Source organism: Mus caroli, chromosome 15 (genome assembly GCF_900094665.2).
Source record: "Mus caroli chromosome 15, CAROLI_EIJ_v1.1, whole genome shotgun sequence".
NCBI classification, from domain to species: Eukaryota; Metazoa; Chordata; class Mammalia; order Rodentia; family Muridae; genus Mus; species Mus caroli.
Window position 1 is genome coordinate 74,814,793 of NC_034584.1, and position 18,226 is coordinate 74,833,018.

General features: G+C 41.6%; 1 protein-coding gene across 6 annotated transcripts in view; it reads left to right on the forward strand.

The window, feature by feature from the left end:
* Tnrc6b (trinucleotide repeat containing adaptor 6B) overlaps positions 1-18,226 on the forward strand; it is a 218,455-nt gene that overhangs the window by 79,161 nt on the left and 121,068 nt on the right. The window contains exon 1 of one of the 6 annotated variants that reach the window (XM_029469459.1): positions 7,730-9,206. The exons of the other annotated variants lie outside the window; for them this stretch is intronic. Within the exon in view, the coding sequence (XP_029325319.1) occupies positions 9,202-9,206 (5 nt within the window). The 5' untranslated portion in view covers positions 7,730-9,201. Of the gene's footprint in view, positions 1-7,729; positions 9,207-18,226 lie in introns of those variants that run through there. 6 annotated transcript variants of the gene reach the window in all.

The following is an 18,226-nucleotide window of genomic DNA, read 5'->3' on the forward strand; positions in this document are numbered from 1 at the left end:
AGGCAGAGCTTGGCTAGTGATGGCAAAGCAGAGCGTGGCTAGTGATGGCAAGGCAGAGCTTGGCTAGTGTTGGCAAGGCAGAGCTTGGCTAGTGATGGCAAGGCAGAGCTTGGCTAGCATGTGCAGAGCCGTGGGTTTGAGCCCTAGAACCACATAACAACCTGGCCACGGCAATGCATCATGCATGAGCCCCAGCACTCAAAGTTCAATGTCATCCTCAAGTCTACAGTGAGCTCAGTCATTTTAGGACACAAAAGAACCTGTCTCCAACAACAAAAGAGTATCAGCCTACAAATAGATTCATCTTATAACAAAGAACAACTCATAAAAATATATTCGTGGTCCTACCAGGGGCCTGAGTAGATAAAAGCCCTCGCCACACAATTCCTGTAACCTGAATGTGATCCCTGAAACCCATAGAGAGGTGAAAGGAAGGAATGGCCTCCTAAGTGTTGTTCTCCAAACTCCATAGAGTTGTTCATGTGCGCACCCACAGTCACTCACATATCATTACATTTTAATAAATAGATACCCTGGATCACACTAGGCTAGCCTTGGAGCACAGTAGTAGAGCACTTACTACTTGCAAACACAAGGTCCTCACTTAGTCTCAAGCAAGGCAAAGGGGGGAAAAAGATTCCTTTTGCTGTCCTATTCCTTGCTCTGTATTTGACCGCTCTATTTAACACTATGCAGACACCCATACAAAGGTATGTACACAGACACAAAATAATAATAAAGCTGGCCACGGTGTTGTTGCCCTCCATCCCAGCAGTTAGGAGGTAGAGGCATGACTTTGAGGCCAGCCTGGTCTTTATACCGAGTTACAGGATAGCCAAGACTACATAGAGAGATCCTTTCTCAAACAAACAAAAAAAAAAAAAAAAAGGAAAAAAAGAAGAAAAGAAAGGAAGAGAGACAAAAAGAAAAGAAAAAAGTAGTAGAACAAGCCTCTTTAAAGTTCTAATTTATAAATATAACAGTATGATAGTAGCATTCTAATTTCCAACAGTAATCTGAAGATTATTGGATTCAAGTTGTATCGGGGATTCCCAGGTAGTTTGGGATACTATTCTGCCTTCCAAGACCACAGAAACAGAACTCACAATTACATTTTTCTTCTCCTCCTTCTCCTCAATTGCATTGTTTGGTAGCATTGAAGTTAGAAACTTTAGAAAAGCCTTTGCTTTTGTGTCTATAATTTCCTTTACCTGGCAAATGGCAACCCTCCTCCTTTAGGACTGCGTTTAAGGGACTGGAGACATAGCTAAACTGGAATAGTGCCTACCTACCACATGCAGAGCCCCTGCTTCAATCCCTAGCACCTCGTAAAACTAGGCTTGGTGGCCTGCCTCCATAACTTCAGCACTCAGGAGACAGAGGAAGGAGGACCACACTCAACCACCCAGTCAATGTGACCAGACCTGGGACTTAAAAGAGAGAGAGAGAGAATGAGGGAGGAAAAAATAAAAAGAGGAAGAGAAAATGGAAACCTAGATCAGAATTTTAAATCTCACCTCTGCTGTGAAATTTTTTCTCTCATTTTCATTATAACACCACGATTGATTGATTGATTGATTGATTGATTGATTGATTGAATCTGTAGTGCTAGATATTGAAACCAGGACCTCACACAGAATAGTCAAGTGTTTAACCACTGTCTTTCCAGATGATAATAAACAGTTTTACAGCTTCCTGGACCTGGAAAATAACCTGCTACACAGTGGATATTCAAATAGTGACTGTTGAACCCAGAGCCTAAAGCCTGCCTCTCTGTATGATTTGAGGTTTTATGTGTATGTGTGTGTGTGTTGGGGGGAGTAGAAGGGTAGATATGATTAACTTTATTTAAATATTATACAGGATGCACATGCAATGAAACAGGCTATACTGCAAATGTGTAATTTTTTATGTTTTGTGTAACAGAAGAAAATGAATGTAATGTAAAATAAAATAATGAAAACAATTTTTTTCAAATAAAATAATCAGATGTTATCAATGCAATAATCAAGATAATAATTTATCAACACCAAAACAGAAACTATAAATCATGGAACAATTAGAGGCCAGGAATAAGCTCTCACGTATATGGGTAAAAAAGCTTTGACAAAGATGCAAGAATAAAATTATAAGGCATTTCCAGAAATACTGAGAAACTGGAATATCTATATGCAAAGTATGAGTTTTAATCCATAACTCACACACACATTTCTCAAAGTAGTGACTAGACTGGACTGAGCCTCGCTCTGTCTGCCTCCACCTCCAAATGCCTGCGATTAAGGTGTGCATCATTATACCCAGCTGATAAATTGTGTATATTTGAATCATTCATCCCTTATTCTTCTCCTAACTCCTAGATCTGTCCTACCATTTGTTTCCAACCTTATGTCGTATTTGTGTTACCTATCAATGCATGGATGTTGAACCATCTCCTGGAATATGGTTGACCTATGAGGGGCCACACTGCTAAAGAAAACGAATTCTTTCCCTTCTCTAACACCCATCAACTACCAGTAGCTCCTTGGCTAGGGTGAGGGCTTATGAGGCCTTTCCTTCTCTCTGCTAGAATGTTGAAAGACTTGACCTTGAATAGACACCCTAGCTGATAGAAGGTCAAGGGTGTATTGACACAGTCATGTCCAGGAGCCACTGCTTTCCCTGATCTGCCTCGATCTTCCCAACCTCGGCCTCTTAAAATCTTTTTACTCCCTCTCCCAAGATTTTCTCTGAGCCAGGAGGCTGGGGGAGCTGTATTGTATAGATATCCTATTTATAGCTGAGAACTCTACAGACATATATTCTTTACACTTTGATTACGTATGTTTCTACAGTAGCCACTGTCTACTGCACAAATGAGCTTTGACGAGAGCTGAGAACTGTAGAACTCATCTAAGTAAAGATGCAGGTCTTTAGAGAGTAATTTGATGCCATGTCAGTTTAGAAAAATAATGATAGTAGTTAAGCCCATAGAGCCTATGGTTTCCTCACCCATAGGTTCTGGATCAGTTTACAGTACCAAGTCTGTGTTTCCTCTCATAGGATGTCAGGCCTTAAATCCAACCAGAAAAGACTTGGCTACTTTTATACCATTTGTGCCACTATTTCGGCAATTCTCCTATCTTGCCAATCTGGTCCTAATGGTAGCTTGCAAGAATCACAGGTGGGTGAGACCGTTGATGACTTTCCTTCCCCAACAGGCAGCAGAGCACCTTCTAGGACTTTGAAAGCCAGCCAGCAAGAGAAGAAACTTCCCTATAGGATCAACTTGATTTCTTCATGTCCTGTGACCAAAGTATGTGGTATATTGAGCAATAGGATCTTACCATCAAGACCTGGTGTGCAATCAAGAGCAGTGCCAGTAGCCTGTATTGTTTTGGGGGTCCTTAGGAAATCTGACCAACACCTTGAGGGGCAGATGTCTCTCTTAGCACTAGACCTTTTGTTTTCTTTTTGTTTTTTCTCTCTCTTTCTCTCTCTCTCTTTCCCTTTATTTTTCTCTTTCTTTCTCTCTCTTTTTTCTTTTCTTTTCGTTCTTTTCTTTTCTTTTCTTTTCTTTTCTTTTCTTTTCTTTTCTTTTCTTTTCTTTTCTTTTCTTTTCTTTTCTTTTCTTTTCTTTTCTTTTCTTTTCTTTTCTTTTCTTTTCTTCCAAGGTTTCTGTGTAGCCCTGGCTGTCCTGGAACTCACTCTGTAGACCAGACTGACCTCAAACTCAGACATCCACCTGCCTCTGCCTATTGAGTGCTGGGATTAAAAGTGTGTACCGCTACCACCCATCAGTACTAGACTTTCTAAATTTGGCAGTCTGTAGCTTCTGGGAGGAACATTATCCTCTGTTTAGGGTCATTCCAATTTCTCTTTCTCCCTCCCTTCCGCCTCCCCTGCACACTTCTCCCCCTCTCCCCACAGCCCATTTACGAAACAGTAAGTTTACATTTGGGTTTTTTTTTCCTTGTTTTAGATTGATTTTTATGTATATGAGCATTTGCTTGCATGTATGTTTATGCACCATGCATGTACCTAGTTCCTTCAGAGACCAGGAAATGGTGTCAGATCACCTTGAATTGGAGTTATAGACAGTTGTAAGCCACCATGTAGATGCTGGAAACTGATCCCAGGTCCTATTCAAGAGTAGCCAGTGCTCTTAACCACTAACTCATCTCTTTGGACCTATGGCTTTTCTAAATATCCCTAGTGTTGGGTGTCCTTTTCTCTTCCCTTCCTTCCCACCACCAGCCCCTCTTAACACTTCCCATAATTCCCATTCATATGTGTTCTATGGTCACTTCTACCTTAAAATCTTTCCTCCCCTCCCCTTGGTCCCTTTCTAGTTTCCTGACTTCTATAGCAGTCTAGAACACTGAGCCCGGGATCTCAGGCATGCTAAGGAAAGTTGGAGGAAGATAGCACTATTTAGGGACTGTGGCAGATCTGGAAAGTGGTAAAGGAAGCAAATGGCTTTTACCCTAGAGCACTGGGTTCTCAACCTTCCTAATGCTGCAATCCCTTAATACAGTTCCTCATGTGGTGCTGACCCCCAGCCATAAAATTATTTTAGTTGCTACTTGATAACTGTAATTTTGCTACTGTTATGTATATAACATAGTGTGTTTTTGGAGATAGAGGATTGCCAAAGGGGTTGTAACCCACAAGTTGAGAAGACTGATCAAGGGTGTGTTCTCAATAAAAAGGCAGGGAGAGCTGGAAACAATCTCACTCCATGTCTCCCGGTGCAGCTGTAAGACTGCCTAGGTTCATGGTCCTTGTGTTTGCAGACTTTGAAGGCTCTGTCCCATATTACAGAAACGATAAGAGACATGTTCTGTATAAATTCTTGATTTGATTTATTATTGCTCTCATATTTTAAAAGAATTTTTAGAATTTTGATTCTGAAATTCTTTGGCTAAAAGCAACTGATTTAATTGATAATAATCTAGGACTTTTGCTGGATTTTTTTGCTGCTGTTTTGTTTTGCTTGTTTGTTGGGAGTCAGGGTCTTCCCATTGCCTGTTCTGACTTTGAAGTCAGTGAGCCTGAAGTTGGCCTTTAATCCCTTCTTCCTTTTAGGTGCTAGTATTACTTTTGTGCTTTAGCACAGTGAGTGCCTTAATTTTTCTTTAGTTGATTTTTGATATTTTGTATTTTCCCTACCATCCATTAAATTGAATCTATTTCCCTTCATAATTTCTGACAGGACTGTGTAGCTATATAGCTCCAGCTGGCTTTTAGATCTTTTTATTTCTCTCTGCTGCAGGTATGTGCTGTAGGTAATAGTTATTGACTCCAGGGTCTCATGTATGCTAGGCACTAGCTTCTTTTTAAAATTATTATTATATTACTTTTTATGTGTATGGGTGTTTTGCCTCCATGTACATCTGTGAATCATGTATGGAAGCCAGAAAAAGGTGTGGGAGCATTTGGAACTAGAGTTAAAAATGGCTGTGAGTTGTCCTGTAGGTGCTAGGACTCAAGTCAAGGCCCTCTGGAAAAGCAGCAGCTACTCTTAACCACTGATCCCTGTCTTCAGTGCCAAGCCCCAGCTTCTCGGCTCTGTGGACTGTGGCCTTGTGTACCTGAATGGGAGGGTTGTAAAAATACTGGGCAGAGGTAAAACATTTCTGTATGCAGAATGACTAAAAATTGATTCAAAAATCAAATGCATACTGAATGTGACGTGTTTGCAGCAGCCCTCACCTGTGCCCATCATAGGGCTTCACTGTAGCCCTGCTGCTGAACACACAGCACATGCACGTTGCACTACACAGGCTTTTACACAGTACAGTGCCAGCAGATGTTGCCTGAAACACCTTGGCTCAGACTCAAGACTATTGTATGTTCTGATGGCAGTGTTTTCCCTTTCATACAAACTGTTGAACTCTTATAGGAACATAATGGTTTAATTATGGAAAACAAAGACTTAGCACTCTCTTCCTATGTCATTCTTCAGCATTAACTATAAATTGGTGTATCTCTGGATTGTATTGTTAGATTTTAAAGATTGCTGTTTAAGTCGCTGTTAATAATATATATCTGAATGAATTTTGGCTTGAATTAGAAGAGAATTCTAAGAGTTTCTAAAATGGCCCTAAATGCATCTCTGCCATTTTGTACTATGTGTCTATGAGAAGCAGTATTCTCAGTGTTGGTGATTATAAAATCAAAATATTGATCAGCTCTGAAAATATTAAAGGTTCCCCATGTCCTGCAGTATCAAATATTTAGGCAAGATTTAATTCATGTAAAACTAAGTCAGCACACGAATCTCATTAGTATGAGTATTTATTTTTATAATAAACAGTGATGTTACAGTTATACCATAGAATTATTTTAAAATATTTTTCATGATCTATTATCAATCATTTTATTTGCATACTTTTAATTTCTTTTGGGTATGTTCATACATGTGCCAGTGGATGTGGAGGCTAGTGGCCCCGGCCTCTACTGGTCAGGTGCTGTTTTCACATAGGTGATTATGGATGGCGAATGATTTACTGACAGACAGAGCTCTCCTCTCAGCCTTTTTTTTTGGGGGGGGGGCAGCGAGGGGGTTGAGACAGAGTTCATGTAACACAGGCTGGCCTCAGATTCACTGTGTTGCCAGAGGCTAGCCTTGAACTTCTGAATGTTGGAATTATAGGTGTTCCCCACCAGCATATGTTCTATATAACGATATATCTATAGACCTAGGTTGTATAAACATTGGTCAGGTGAGAAGAAAGGTTATAAGAGGGAACAGTGTAAGAAGCTCTATGTTGTAGTAAATAAAACAGGAAACAGATTTAGATATCTGTATAAGAATTGAGCATACTAAGGTTTCCGTAACTCATCTGGAAGGTACTGGAAGGATATAAATAGATTAATGTTCAGAGTTTCCAGCCTGGGAGTCTCCTGCCTCTGCCTGAATCTGCTGTCAGTCCAGGTCTCTGCACCCTTCTCAGTGCAGTGCAGACAGTGGAAGCACTTTACACCACAGAGCATCAGAGCTGCCAGACTGACTGGGCAGTGTCTCTGCTTGCCCGGAAGCAGCTCCTTTCCTGTTCTTTTCTGAGTGGAAAAGTGGAGGGGCATAGCGTAAAGGCATTAAAAGCCAGAAAGACAAACACTTAGCGTTTCGATGGATTTAACAGATTCTTTTGCGAGGCAAGCCTGCCTTTAGAGTCCTTGGTTCTCTGCTGACTGGCCACTCAGCCTAGTTTGTTTGGGAGAAGCACCTTGGCCAGCTTACTATTTCTGCTTCTTTATGTCTGGAAAGAATCCTTAAAATAGATAGAATGGATAAGGATTCCTGGAGATTTCTGGCATTCATTCCCCTAAAGTACTTATATTTGTTTGTTATTTCTGTTTAGCCCAGCTCTTCTGAGTAGAGCTCTAGGTGATTTCATTGATAAATTCATTCAGCTGCTATTTGGAGTTCAGGGTAACACCTTACTGAAGATGGGGAAGACAGTTGAATGTTTGTAGGGAAAGACCAACATTAAGCAGTTTCTGTCATAAAATGAAACACTCTGCAGTAATAAAATGTGTACTAGGAATTTAGCAAGAAGGCCTGGCTTGGACTGGGAGGCTCAAAAGATGCTTGCTTGCCGGGCATGGTGGCACACGCCTTTAATCCCAGCACTTGGGAGGCAGAGGCAGGCGGATTTCTGAGTTTGAGGCCAGCCTGGTCTACAGAGTGAGTTCCAGGACAGCCAGGGCTACACAGAGAAACCCTGTCTCAAAAAAATTAAAAAAAAAAAAAGATGCTTGTTTTGGTAGTGACTGACTTTTGGGGGCAGAGTCACATGGTATCTCTGGCTTACCTGGAACTTGCTATATGTAGAACAGAGATCCATCTGCTCCTTATACTGGGATTAGAAGCGTGCACCACCACTCCTGGCTGGTGACTAACTTAACCAGAATAAAATGAACAGAGCCAGGAAGGCAAAGAAACCAGGGGCAGTAGTTTGAGCACTGGCTACTTTGCAGAGGACCTGTGTCCAATTCCCAGAACCCATAACCACAGCAGCTCACAACTGTTTGTAATTCCAATCCCAGGGAATTCATTCTCACACAGACAAATGCAGGCAAAACACTTTATATGTACATAACAAAAAAATTTACAGAAGAAACAAATAAACTAAGGTATCATGACTTCCCATCTCCACTGCACACCTGCCAAAACGGAGACAAGGTGGGGGTGGGATGAGGATTGGGGGCTGGATTTATACTTCAAGCCCAGTGAAGATGTCTCTGAGGAAGAGGGACTTGGGCAGCAGGAAGCTAGGCAGGCTTTAATTGAGTGCCTAGTCTCTGAGCGCCTTCCTCAGCAGAGAAGGGATTAAAGATGACTCAGAGCTGCCCAGCCTGGAGGAATCCAGTGGTGAAGCCCTGGCTTAGTCTTTACTTAGGTTTGGGGGAGAGGCTACGGAGTGCTGTACTCACACAATAGGCGCCAAGTTCAGGCTCTCCCGCTCTCCCTTTGCAGAGCGTTCAGATATCAGGTGCTGCTTAAGCTCCCTGCACTGACACTCTGTTTATGAGTGGGTAGAGTAACTTCCTGTCTTTTAGAGGTAGGTAGAAATCAGCTGTGTCCTGTTTCGTTTTAATTTAAAAACTAAATTCTCTTTTTGTTTAGGTAAAGCTTTGTTTAAGCCCCCTTTTAAAGAGCAGTTTGCCAGTCTGTTCTTGCCCAAACATCTAGAGAATAACTAGCAAGGGAGCCAAGATCAGATCCAGGATCTGCAAGCATCGTTAGCAACTGAGCATATTTCTATAAACCAATAAAGGTTTTTCTATTTTGTTCATCTGCTACCCTTATGGTGTTGCCGCTTTCACATGCAGTATCTGTAGGCGGGAGTATAAGTAACAGCATTGCACAAATGAAAGCCGGTGGAAAGGGGCTGCTTTCACTTTAAGGCAGCTTCAACTCCAATTCCCTCCCCTTTCCTGATTGACAAACCTACCCGAAGTCACGTGATCCGCCTCTATTTGAAGGTCACAAAAAGCTGCTTCCTTTAGAGACAGAGAGGGAGAGAGAGAGCAGGAGGGAGAGTGAGCGAGAGAGTTAGTTCAAGCCAAAATGGCCGACAGAGTCTCTGCTGGTTTCTGAATATTTAAAATACAAAATACAGATAGACAAAAAGAATTCATTTTTTGGACCTTTTTTTCATTTCCATTTCTACCTTGTATGCCTCAATTTGCTGGATTTAAGCACTGCTGCACTTTATGAGGTTGGTAAATATTTTCAATTTTTAAAAACCAATTGATTTATATGGATCGTGTCTAACCGTTTGCACTAGTGGTGTTGCAAATCGACATTTCTCTAGCATGGAGACTGGCTTCAGACATTTCGCGAATCTGTAAATCATACTCGGGATGTACTTTTGGTTCAGCATTTTAGAAATGGAAAAGACTTGGTAAAATATTTATATTTTGAAGTGATTTAATTGCACTTTTAGTTTATATGTAGCTTTTTATCGTTTCTATCGTGCAAATAAACGAAGCTGTGAGTAATTGAAATTTGATATTTAGAAAGAGGTTTTTTAAAAACACAAGCCTCTCCCTCCCCCCTTAAATCTGCTGCAAAAATTTGCATAAATATAAATGGGTTTGCATTCTTTCCGCTGCTAAGGCCGACAAAGGATCAGGGAGGACTAGCCCTAGAATGGGAAAGCTTCTCTCTCTCTCTCTCTCTCTCTCTCTCTCTCTCTCTCTCTCTCTCTCTCTGTCTCTCTCAGTCTATCTCACTCTGTTTGGAGATGTGAAGAGCCTAAAGTGAGATACATTTTAAAATAGGGCCAGCGGGTTACTGAACACACCAGGTTTGGGGTTCTAAATTCCCCTTCTTGAAATGCAGGCAGAATGTGGCTCACCCCTCTCTTCTGCGCGCGCTCCTTTGCACTGGGTCCCAGTGTGTGTTCTCAAATGTGCAGCCAGATGCGCTTTTATTTTGATCGTGGCTTCAACCAAATGGTAGGACTGTCTTGTAAACACGATTATTTTAAAGATATAAATGGCTCTTTACTCTGTTTAGAAATTGTTTCTTTACCAGTTCTTCATGTACATTGGTCTCCATTTCACATGAAATAAAATATTTTGTTTAATGTTAGATTTTCAATGCCAGCTGAGTGTTCGACGTGTGCCTTTTGGACATATATTTGTTGTAAAGTGGTCATTTGGGATCATAAAACCGAGTGTCTGTGTGATTGTTAGTAACCCTGAAAGTGCGGTGCCTCAAGTTAAATTCCATTACTCCTAATGCAGGATTCTAGAAGCCTGCGAGCAGGCTGGAAAGAAAGCCGAAAACTTGCTTTCTCAGGGCCGCCTCCCCCTATCATTGTGAGAGTGTGATGTAATGCCTCTCGCTCTGTGTGCTGAAAAGACTGTAGTTTGTGATGTGGCGGGTAAATTACCCCCACCCCTGACAAACCCCTCCCCCTCCCCCAGCAGATCCTTGGCTCTGCGAAGCCTTGTTTTCTTCCCTCTCTTCTCCTAATTTGTGTCCCCTTTGATTTGTGCTGTGGCATATTGGCAAGAGAAAGATACCATTCTTCTAAGTCTGCTACAAAGTATAGTTTAGAAAAGACATTTAAAATATGCAAACGGTCATATCCCCATTAAATGTGTAGACTTGGATTAAAGCTAATTAAGCATAAATGGAATAATTTTGATCAGAAGGGTTTTTTTGGTTTTTTGTTGTTGTTGTTGTTGTTTCCCTTTTAATTAATCTAATTATGATATGCTAACCAGCTGGGCCTTAAAGTGTTCAAAAAATAAAATGGGGAAACTGCTGGACCAATTTGAAAATTTTGACTGTGGAAGAGGGTGTGTAGTGCTTTCAAAAGCTTTATTCACTGTTAAAATGGGTTGGCCTCTCGTGCTGAAAATGGCCTGTTTCTTTGGGCCAATTGTGTGTAGATGAAGGGACTTTTCACGCTAATTTAACAAAAAGACTTTCCATTTGAATACGTAAGGATAATTAGTCTTCTGTCTCGGAAGAGCCATCATTTTATTATTTTTTAAAGTAATGTTGTTGTTATATTAGTAATGGCTAGAAACCGAGAAGTGCCTGGAGTGCTAAAGGCTTCCATGTAAATTTTATGGTGACATAAATTCAGCTTTTGTGTGAGAGGAATTGGAAACATTACATTAAACAGGAAGACACGCTTGACCCTGAAATATCTTTACAGTTTGGATTAGTAGAATTCACCTCAGTGACAGGAAGGGTTGCATTGTGCTGGGTCTGAGGAAAATTAGAGCTGGTTCTTGTTGTTGTTTTCTCTGAAAATGAAAGCAGTCATTTGGAGCGTCACTTGCTGGGTGATTCATTTTACCCCTGTTTCCTAAGTAGTGGCTGAAGATGAGAAAAAACTCAGCTTGCCATGTTTTGCCTTCTGCTGCTTTTTGTGGACTGTAAACACGTGAATGGCAGGTTTATTCCCTCTTGCAGAGAGGAGCCAGAGCAGTGCCCGCTCCCCTGGGCAGAGAGGAGAATGATATTAAGCACATTAGCAGAATGCCATCAGAGGCACCGACAGGGTATAGTGGGGACCCTTTCCCAGAGACAGTGCAGAGGTGAGCTAAACAAGACCCGCTCTCTTGAAGGGTGAGCATGGTGCTCTGGGGAGGTTTTAAAGCTCAGCTGCCATTTTGGGTCCAAGTTTTTTCGGAGCCAATTCTTACTCTCACCAAATTGTGATAATTCAGAGCAAATAAATGAGTAGCACAGGAGTGCGCCGATGACTAAGTACTATGTCCCTGTGTCTTTAAGGTTTCCTGCTCATAGTATGAATTGTCGGGTTAAAAACTTTAAAGATGTGTTTGGTATGAGGAGCAAACCCCAGCTGTATTAGAACTCAAATATTGTGGTTATGTTTTAAATGACACGATGTATGCAGAGGAAGGGTCTCACTAGAAAAAGTTAACATAATTCTTAAGCCCCACCTCCATTCATTTGTTTCCTTATGCTACTTGTGGCCTGAAACCTTAAGTCATTATTCTCTGCTCTCTCTCTCTCTCTCTCTCTCTCTCTCTCTCTCTCTCTCTCTCAAGAGATGTCTTAGGCTCACCACTGAACCATCACAGCCTTTGATAATGTTTATCAGAAGTTTGTCTGGCCTTCCATCTGGTCTGCACAAAGCCTTGGCTTCTTTGATAGATGTGCAAATGTAGCTCTGAGTGGCCTTTTGCTATTTGCTATCACTGCTAGGACAGTCCTTTAAAAAAGAAACTTCTGGAAATTGAAGCCAAGACTTCTCCACCTCTGTCTTTACCAGATGCTGAAATGTGAGCAGGTCAGGGCTTCCGGTGCAGGCTGACCAGTAACAGTGGTGGGATGACCCTCACCCCACCACCTACCCAGGACTGAGAAGTTGAGAGAAATTTGTCTTTTATAGGGGTGAATTTACTTTGGTTAAGTGACACAGGTGACTGTAGACCATCCTTTGTTCCTCTCTACTAGTAAGGTTACTAAACCTGGTTGCATGTGGAGCATTCAGAGCAAGCACCTGGTCACAAAGGTGCCCCAGGTGTTTTCATTGAGAGCCCTTATGTGGAGAACTCAAATAATCGCTCCCCTTTGTTAGTTTTTAGTCATCATTTAGATATTAGACTTTAAGTGGAATTTACTATTTCAAGATGGGATCTTTGAGCATTGGTTAAGAGGTAACACCATAAGCTAATTGTTTCCTAGTATAGTATTGTTCCTGGGTTTAGTCTAATCCCCCTTGTCTCACCTCCTTCTTATGATTAGACCACAGAGTGGCTGGAGAGAATTGAAGTCACTTGGCCTAAAGAGGGATTTAACCCATGTTTATGTTGAGGGTTAAATGTTCTTTTCCTTCTTTTATTTATTTCTTCAGCAATCATTCATTATATTCTGATGTACATGCTAAGAGAATCTAAGAATTTTGACCCACTATTCACTCTGAACAGCCAGCCACTTGGTTTTTGTGGGAATACTCGATATCTGGTGACTGTGGTGACTAATAAATAGCCTTGGGATGAAATTCTATAATTCTATAATTTCCTTTACTGATAATCTGGGATTGAATAGTAATTTTTGTTTCTGATAGTCCTAGAGAGTGGACTTCCTAATGCTGCAATCCTTTAATACAGTTCCTCATGTTGTGGTAACCCCCAACCACAAAACTAGTTTATTGCTACTTCATAACTGTGATTTTGTTGCCATTAAGAATTGTAATGTAAATAACTGTGTTTTCAGATGGTCTTAGGTGACCTCAGTGAAAAGGTTATTTGAGACACACACACTCACACACACACCCCGGAGGGATCTCATCGCACAGGTTGACAACTGCTGTTCTAGAGGTTTTCATTTAAGGTTTGACATGATAATCTTTCCCCTTTGTTTCCAGTAGCCCTGCAGACTCTCTTTAAGCTCACCTTTAGAGTTACCTCTGAGAGCCTTACGGCCTCTGTTGCCTCCCTAGTAACTCTGTAACATTCCTTGCTTTTACTTTTTTAATTCCCCCTAATCATTTCACTGAGTATAATTACATACTACTTGTGTATGGAACCGTATACACAAATTAACCTTTTCCAGAACAGTAAGTATAGAGAAACCTGCCTCCTGTTCTGTTCCCAGGGCTTGAACCAAGAGGAAGCGCTCATGATTAAATGGATTTGAGTGCAGGGCACAATGGCACAGAGGTAAGGTAGGAGGAGCAAAGGTTTAGAGGCAGCTGCTGTAGCATCCTCATGGAGACAGATTCTGGCTTGGTTTTTGTTTGTTTACTTGTTATTGTAATTATTTGAGCTAGACCAAGTGTAAGGGTCGCTCTTCCTGTATAAAATGGGGAGAGTAGGTTGCTGTGAAGTACAAGAACATGCTGTGTGACAGCAGGTACCTAATCTTGTTGCTTTCACCTAAACAGAATCTACCTTAGTTGAGAAACCAGAAAGGCTGTTTTATAAAAGCAGGGTGACAGTCTGAGGCCCAGGCTGACTAGGAACTTGGGGCAGCCTTCCTGCCATGGCCTCCACAGTGCATGGATTCCAGGTGTGAGACATCACGGCCCAAATAAACCAGAAGACTCTTAGAGCCTGAGAAGGCTCTGGTCTTCTGTGACCCCCAGGGTCGTGAAGGAGTAGAGGAGGACAGGAACAGGCTGGTGCCTTTTTACTTTTCATAAAGCCCCCAGAGGCCCACGCTTTCATCTTATTTCCTCCTCCTCTTTCTTAAGATAATCTGTTACTTATATTTTATGGATAGACCGCATTTATTTATTTATTTATTTATTTAAAGACAGGGTCTAAGTATACAGCTCTTGCTGACTTGGAACTTGTTATGTAGACCAGTCTGGCCTTAAACTCAAAGATCTGCCTTCCTCTTTTTAAAGATTGCTTGGATTACAGGAGTCTGCTACCATACTTGGCTAATGCAGTCTCCATACTCATTCTCTCCCAGCTCTAGCCATAATAATGATTTCCTGTCTCCTTTTCATATGTTCTGTTTCGTATCAAAAGTTTCTAGGTAATTTTACCTGAACTATTATTAGAGTAGACAAAACAAAGGAGAATGTAGAATACAGTATTTCCTCCCATTTTAAATATTTGGGCCCATATATAAGTTATATGTAATCAAATTATTATTTTTTTTACTCAGATGTGTTTAATAATAATAATAAAACAGGTCAGTTGTCCACTTTACAAAATGCTGTTGAATTTATAGACATGGCTTTTGCTCTCTAAGCTTGTTTTTTTAAAAACATAATAATATTATCTACTTGATCATTAATACAGCAAATAATTAGTGAAAGCATGACAATATTAAGTATTAGCATTAGAGAAAGTATGGACTTACCAGTTGCTTTCTGATTGATTTGATTGATGCCTGTTCGGGTCCACAGGGGAGGAATTCATATCTGGTCCTGTAAACTTGGTCAAAGGAATGTGGTTGGGAACGTCATAGTCACTGCTGTTGCTTGCTAAATGGACATGGTATGCCTGTCAACCTGCCTTCCAGTGGCTGTGCTCATGCTTATAGATAGATGAGTGCTGCCATCAGCTGTGGGCAGAGAACCTGCTTTTCTTACAGTGGTCTGTAGTGACTGCAGAGACTGGCCAAAGTACCGAGAATAAGTGACTATTGAATGCGGAGACATGAATGGGAATCTGCATCTCCCCCTCCCCCCCTAAAGTTTAGGAAGCCTCTTGGAAAAGGGGGCAAAAGAATATAAGAGCTGGAGGAAGCAAAAGGGGGTGTGGGATGCTATGGCTGTCTACCTGTTGAACTCACCGAGTGGATGGGCATCTGCTTCCCCATACAAGCTTTGATCTGAGCTCTTCCTGGCATAGGACTGGGAGAGGCTTTTCAGGGCACCACCCTTCCCTGAAGACTTATGTGCATACACATACATATCCCTCCTCCCTCCCTCTCTCTCTCTCTCTCTCTCTCTCTGTGTGTGTGTGTGTGTGTGTGTGTGTGTGAGAGAGAGAGAGAGAGAGAGCGCGAGCGCCCCACTGGTAAGCTCCTGTAAATCTCTATACTCCTGTAAATAAATGCTCCCTCACACATGTTCCTGTGAGAAATCCAAGTAAAATTCATTGGTTCTCAAAGCAGAACAGCTCATGAAAATAGATAGAGAGATAGTTGGGAAGAGGAAGGGAATTATATCTGGAGCAAGATGAGAGGGTGGTGAATATGGTTAGAATACATCGTGAACATGTGTGAAACCCATTAGTAAACATAACAGTATGTTTTAATAAAAAACAAAAATGTGATATGACCATTTTCTCTAGGCACTATTGCTGAATTAGAAATTAGAATATAAATGTGAGGAGGCTGGCCAGTTCAGGATGTCGCTCAGTTACTAAGGAAGATCACCCAACTCAAATGGAAGTCAGCTTGTACAAAGGCCCTACCTGCAGCAAGAGCAGACAGTGGCACATTTGGGGAGCTTCATTGTATCATATGTGGTCATTATTGTTGGGGTGTAATTGTGCTTAAGGAAAGAGATGATCTGGGAAATAGAGAATGAAAGTTTAAACCTTGGCAGGAAGCAGTGGAGTCTGTCAGCCATCAGAGAAGTCCTTTTCTTCAGAGCACTTGGAAAGGGTTTATGCAGGAATGTCACTTGTTTAGATTGGATTTGGGGAATGGCTGAGAGGGTAGAGTATGTGACCATTCTGACCACTTGATACAATAGTGTTCTCAGATGGTGTTAGCCAGAATTGTCCGCAAAGTTAGGAGTAGATGATTCCCAGGGACGTTTGGGAAGCCGTCACAGCCTCTGGGCTGGGCTCCTGTGAGGAATAGTGAGTACCCTCACTGAGTCAGGCCATTTAGATGAGAGGTAGATGTGGGGTTCACGCCATGAGTTTAGTTTGGAGTTATGAATGTTGCGACTTTCAAATAAAGATCTGCAGAAGTTAGAGACCAGGGGCTGGTGAGATGGCTCAGTGGTTAAGAGCACTGACTGCTCTTCGGAAGGTCCGGAGTTCAAATCCCAACAACCACATGGTGGCTCACAACCATCCGTAATGAGATATGATTCCCTCTTCTGGTGTGTACTTACATATAATAAATAAATAAATCTTAAAAAAAAAAAGAAGAAGTTAGAGACCTAGTCTGGGGTAGATTTAAGAATTCGTTGTAGTTTCAAGTTTTCAAAATTCTCCTTAAATTAGTTTTCCTGGTAAGGTGTCCAAAGATGGCTTACCCATTATATGTATTATAAGGGGCAGTGGTGGTAGGAAACATTGTTTTATAAAGAAGATAAAAACCAGCCAGGAAGTGGTAGCACATACCTTTAACCCAAGGCAGGGGCAGGTGTATCTTAGAGTTTGAGGACAGCTTGGTCTGCAGAGTTAGTTCTAGGATAGCCAGGGCTACACAGTAAAACCCTTTCCTTTCTTAAGGGGGGTGGAGGGGGAAACGATTAAAAACTATATAGTTCTATTACCATTACAGTGGTGGTAGTAGTACCAGGGTTTATTTTGTTTTGTTTTTCAAGGCAAGGTTTCTCTGTGTATCCCCATTCCTGATGGCCAAAGGCATTTGGAGAAGAGAAACACTGGTTTGAGCTGGATTGATTGATCAGGAAATGCTCTGTGAAGACTTGGCATATAGGCAGGGCCTAAAGACTGGGCATTCTAGCTTGAGGGACAGGAGCAGGACTGTCCAAGAAAACTAATTGAAAGTTAGTGAGGTGAGGAGGAACCGGGTGCCTTCTGTGAGTGGTTCACATCCATGTTAGGCCACGAATGGAGGTCTGTAAGCTTGGAGACAGTGTAAACAGAGTTGCCTTTGGGGACTAGGAAAACAGCAGTAGGCTGGAGAGGAAGGACAGTGCTGAGTGTAAGGGGTTCAGAGTCCAGCAGGCCAATTAGAGTTGAACCAGGCAATGGTAGCGCATGCCTTTGATCCCAGAACTCAAGAGGCAGAGCCAGGTACATCTCTGTGAATTTGAGGTCAGCTTGGTCTGCACAGAGAAATCCTGTCATAGAAAAACTTTTTTAAAAAATGAGTTTGGTGTAAGGACTGTGGTGAAAAGACCTTGCTCTGAGTGAGGCTGACTTTGGACTACAAAAGAGCAGACGCTAGGTTTTCTAGGTGAGAGCATGGAGTCCTCTGCATATGCACTTCTCCTCATACATACAGAGTTCTTCAGGTAGAACTGTTGGGCAGAAAACTGGCTCTGTGGAGCTGCAGCCTGGAATGAGGTCAGAATGGAGATAGTAGGACAGCTTCCTGTTGAAGTGATAGTGGATGCCTAGGGGTGGATGAGGTCACCGGGACTCTACACAATAGAAGAAAATGAGAATGGGGACAGGAAGAGAAAGAAGACCTGGGAAGAATGAAAAAGAAAGGTAGAGTCAGTCACAGACACCAAGGATGAGGGAAGGACTTTTCAGTTCATTGTGGGCGTGACCAGCAGTTTCAGGTGCTGGGCAGGAAAGAAGGTATCTGGTAATGGCGCTATTCCCGAGCTGGTGTTGAGAGGGGCTCCAGCAGGCACACCAGGGGAATCATTAGATGATGCCAGCACAGTTCAAGGGAAATAGAAAACAAACCTTGTAAGGATGAAGTTATTTTGAACGGTGTTTTATTTAACTAGGTATGTGTAAAATATTATCAGTAATTGTGTAATTGATCTACAGCTAGAGAAGTATTTTACTTTCATATTGAGTCTGAAATCTGGTGTGTACTTAACAGTTAGAACACATTGTAGTTTGAACATAACATTTTCGTTGGAAATCCTTGGTTTGTATTTACATTCCATAAAATTGA